Genomic DNA, 5,046 nt, shown 5'->3' with positions numbered 1-5,046 from the left:
CGACAGTGCGAGAGCTGCTCTCGTCTCTTCAATGACAAGCCATTCAGAGCTGGAGATCAGGTACAGGCGTACAACTGCCGCCCATGCCAGTGCTACGGCCACGCCTCTTCCTGCCACTACAATGCCAGCCTGGATCCTCACCCTGAAGATCACTTTAGAGGAGGAGGAGGGGTGTGTGATAACTGTACACATCACACCACAGGTAACAGCATTTAATGTTTATTTTTTTTTCAGAGTGTGCCTGTATTGTAATGTTCCTATTTGTGAAACAGTGAAAATCTGAAATGTAAAATTACATTTGGAAATGTATTGAAACCTAAAGGTTTTAGAATTAATAATTTGTATAAAATATGTAAAATAAAATGTAAGTTTTCAATTTAACCTCTCTCTTGTTACACTTATAATTTGGAGTGAACAAATTTGTGATTTAAAAAATATATAATAAAAATGTAAAATAGAATGATTTTTCCCTAGGGGTTTCATATCTCAAATGTTTCAAATATTTGACAAAAAGATGAGTAAAATTTAAGTAAATATTTTGTAACAAAAAAAAAGTTTAAACATATCTATAGATTATCAGAATGTGTTGGCTATCAGTCATCTTGCTCTTTAAATATCCCAGTCGATTATTGAAAAACCCATATTGGTCAACCTCTAAGACCTATTTCTGTCTCATGATTTATAAAATAATTTTGTATTGTTCCAATATGCCATATCTAACAGAAACCCAGATATTTTTAATTACAACAGCTGGAGAAATAGTAGTGATATAATGAAAGCATCAAAAAGCAGAGCAGAAAAAATCGAAATAATGCATCAGAGCGAAAACAGATGGACATTTAATGTAGTAAATCAGGCCATGCTAACAGGTTCATTGTTTCATATGCTGGGCATCAGGCACAATGGCAGGTAGGGATGAAAGAGGACATTAAAATGGACACCTTAGAAAATTACACATCTCTCTCCGGACTTCTCCCAAGACTGCAGTTTTTAATTTGAAATCATAGTCCTATGATATGATTGAATTTTAATAGGTTGACATCAATTTCCCCCTCCCCCCACCCATTTCCTTCTACAAGCACACGCAGACTCACTCTCTTTGGGTTTAAAGGCAGGAACTGTGAGCGGTGTCAGAGTCTGTTCTACAGGGAGGTGGGTGCACTCCTGTGGGCCATGGACGTGTGCAAACCGTGTGAGTGCCACAGCACTGGGACCGTCAATGGCAGTTTAGAATGTGAATCGGTAAGTGTGGACATGCACACACATACACATTCATCCACAAAAATGTATGCATTTCCCATAAATAAAAACCCACAGAAAACAAAGCAGATAATGAACCCCCATCATTCACCAAGTTTATCTCCTGCTATTTGCATATTTGTATATTAAATATTTTGATTAATTTAATTTCTACAATAGTTTATAGAACTTAAAGCTCATTTTAACACATTATGCAGATTTTTTGGCCTCTGATCTATATCTGATATTTGAGATATTAGATACATTTCTGAATTTCAAGGTGCAACAGTAGCGTCAAGGCAATATCTCCGCATATGCAAAGGCAGACATCTGAGGCTTTGATCCCCAGCTTTGTGATGGACCTGAGAATTGTAGATTCAGATAACGATATAGGCCAGTCCCTCTCGAGAGGGTTGCATTGATGTATTGGCTGAGGACTTTAGTATTCACAACAGCATTTATCAGTGGTTTGATCAGTAGGGAGTATGTAAAAGTGTCGTCATGAGAGACTCTCTCGGGAGAATTCTCCCCCACCTTTTCCTTTATCTTAGTTACATGAAAGCCATTTTGGAGGAACAGATCCATGTCGATAGATATAGTGAATGACAAATTCAGAATCAATGGTTGGGTCAGCCCCATGTTGGATTGTTACCTTATTTAAATGATCAGAATGATTGTTTCCTCACATATGGAAATGACTTTACACTGTTGGTTGGGCAGTTTCTGTTTGGTGCTGGGTAGGGATTGAGCCTTCTTGGCTCATGGTTGGAATTTATGTAGCTTATGTCTTATGTTTTATCCTATTAACATTATTGATAAATGATTCAAGATTTGATAGTATTTTTCTGATGCAGATTTTTTTATTTTCTATTAAGTCATGCAAAAAAGCTTTCGTTTATTCCAGTAAATATTATGTATGAACTCTGGTGACATTTAGTGAGACTACACTGAATATTTGTCAATTTTAATGTAATTTTTACTACTACTGCTATTATTATGTTATATTATATTATATTATATTATATTATATTATATTATATTATATTATATTATATTATATTATTGGTTGATTTATTAACTTTTGAATCAGCACTTAAAGGGATAGTTCACCCAAAAATGAAAAGCCTGTCATCATTTACTCTCTCTCTCAAATTTTTCCAAACCTTAGTTACTTTCTTATGTTGAATACAAAAGAAGATATTTTGAAGAATGTTGATAACCAAACAGTTGCTGGTTGTCATTGACTTCCACAGTAAGGAAAAATGCCATGGAAGTCAATGGGGAGTGAAAGAAAGAAAAAAGAGACAGAGCAGAGCTGCCCATCCATGACTCACACACACTCACACTGGCCTCCTCAACTTGACTAATTGGAGCACAGTCATGTGACACTCTCCTTCCTCTGCAGATCGGGGGGCAGTGTAAGTGCAAGCGACATGTGTCTGGCAGACAGTGCAATCAGTGCCAACACAGATTCTACAAGCTGCAGTCGGCACTGGCTGACGGCTGCCGCGCCTGTAACTGCAATACCGCCGGGACCGTGCAGCCAGATATTACCTGTCACCAGGACTCAGGTCAATGCCAGTGTAAGGCAAACGTAATCGGTACGTATCAAACAGCATTGCGCCCTCCATCGCTCTTTTGCTCTCTTCTCCCATCCTTCTGTTTCTCTCTCTCCAACTTCTTTTTTCTGTCTCTCAACCTTTCTCTCGGTCTCTCCCTGTTGATTCCCACAAAGTTGATAAGCTGTACAGGGTAAAAAATAAATACATATACAGATAAATGAGTATGGCTGGAATCATGAATGTTGTACTGTCTCTATGTAGATAAACTAATAAATAAATATTTGGCATATCAGCCATGGTCTTCATTTTTATCAACATTAAGATTTTAGCTTAAAATTTATATGAATGTTAACATTTATGTTTATTACTATTGTTTCTTAATCTAATTAATTTTAAATGGTCATGAGGTAGGACAAACTAAAAAAAAAAAATATATATATATTCTATGTTGTCTTTCAGTAAGTTTTAAATTATATTACCAAATTATTTTGACAATGGTTGATATGCCGTTTTATATTAGAAATTATTCAAAATTATTAATTTTCTTCTTGTTTGCACTTTTTAATTTCTGAAATGAAAACATACGAAGCATACAGTGATCACTCTGCTGTGTTGCATATGTAAATTAAATGATTAAATTGTTTACCATCAGGCTATTTTTTATTTTTTTTGGCAAAGCCCTGTTTATTTTTCTCACAAATTTATTGTGAGCAGGAGCCAAAGGGTTTTTTCTTCCAGCTTTTCCAGGCATTCCAGGTCTTTGCGATAAATCTGTTCCTTTTTTTCTTCTTTGTACCTTTGAACAGTTTTCTTATGAAATGCAAAAGAATGTTACTTAGAAGATCATGTGTATTGCTAAGCCAGAATATCAAGGACCACCTCATTTTAATTTTGTAATTCAATGCCAAGTTGATTATAATAAACTGCCCCTGTCTTCCTTATTTTTCATGCTTCTTACAAGACCTGCTTCTTTGTTTGTAGTTCCCACGGGTATTTTTCAGAAATTAGATTTGATTAAGGCAATTTATTACCTCCAGCGCGTTTGAGGCCAGCCGCAGCTTCATAAGGAAAAAATTTATCAAGCGTCCAAAGTGCTCTGCGTACACAATGTGCTTTGAAATGTTGATGTATGAGAATATTATGCAGAAAAGCATTACTGATAAAATGTGGGCTGCGCTGGTACACATCCCACTCCATGGGTGCACCAATGGGCAGTCAAATATATATTAAAAAGTATATATAATCATACTAGTTAAAACCAAATACACTTCAATTTATCAAAAATAATATCTTAAGCATACATATTTACTTGCTTATTTTTACCTGCAGATCGTTGTTAGATTTAGTAATTAATTTCTTCTTATATTCACAGTTGGATGGCTCACAGTTACCATAGCGTTTAAAGAGTTACACAGATTTTCCAACATCCACAAGCCATGCACACAATGACAAATTGCGGCACCTTTGGTGTGATATTATTGGGGTATTCATCTGTGTCACATTGTGCATTTAACATAATGTTGTAATGAGGTTTAACTGTGGGTAGGGAGCAATATATTAATATCTAAATTCATTAATGTGGAGCTCTGTTGCGGAATACACAGCAGTGGATGTGTGTGGAGTTCTCAGTACTTATGGTTGTAAACGGTTTGCCCTGTAGGCTCTGCTCAGCAACATTAGGAATAGATTACCTGTCAGGAATATGTATGGCATATTCAAATAAGCACCGCACAAATTTTAAAAAACTTGATATGATTCGATTCCACGTAGACCACTTTTTAGGGTCTCCAAATGAGCTGTAATTCTTTTTTAGCCTCATAGTTATTTTTACTTTTTTCCCTTCCATTGCCTTTCTTGGGTCTTTTAATTTATTTATTTTCCTTTTAGAGAAATTAAGTGCTATGCCCGAGGTGAGTCGTTCATCATTGGGAAAGGGCCTCACTTAATGATGACATTACCAATTTAGTTTTTTATTCCTTGTGTAATATTTCACTGATTTACTTGTTTGTTTACTATGTACTACAGAGTGTTATGAAATGTGGGTTATGATGTAAAGGCCAAGACCAAATCATTTCAGATGTTGAAGGGTTAGTTCACCCAAAAATGAAAATTCTGTCATTAATTACTCACCCTCATGTCGTTTCAAACCCGTAAGACCTTTGTTCATCTTCGGAACACAAATTAAGATATTTTTGATGGAATCTGAGAGCTCTCTGACCCTGCATAGACAGCAACGCAACTGAAA

General features: G+C 35.8%; 1 protein-coding gene across 1 annotated transcript in view; it reads left to right on the top strand.

Annotated features, from left to right (window-relative positions):
* The window catches only part of LOC107674023 (usherin-like), a gene marked incomplete at its 3' end in the record, with an annotated part of 75,579 nt that overhangs the window by 40,640 nt on the left and 29,893 nt on the right, over window positions 1–5,046 (top strand). Inside the window, exons 10-12 of the mRNA XM_016467885.1 lie at window positions 7–202; window positions 1,112–1,242; window positions 2,645–2,840. Of these exons, the coding sequence (XP_016323371.1) occupies window positions 7–202; window positions 1,112–1,242; window positions 2,645–2,840 (523 nt within the window). The remainder of the gene's footprint in view (window positions 1–6; window positions 203–1,111; window positions 1,243–2,644; window positions 2,841–5,046) is intronic.

The sequence above is a fragment of the Sinocyclocheilus anshuiensis genome, unplaced genomic scaffold (assembly GCF_001515605.1).
Source record: "Sinocyclocheilus anshuiensis isolate Anshui unplaced genomic scaffold, SAMN03320099.WGS_v1.1 scaffold544, whole genome shotgun sequence".
Taxonomy (NCBI): Eukaryota; Metazoa; Chordata; class Actinopteri; order Cypriniformes; family Cyprinidae; genus Sinocyclocheilus; species Sinocyclocheilus anshuiensis.
This window is presented reverse-complemented; position numbering and strand designations above follow the sequence as displayed.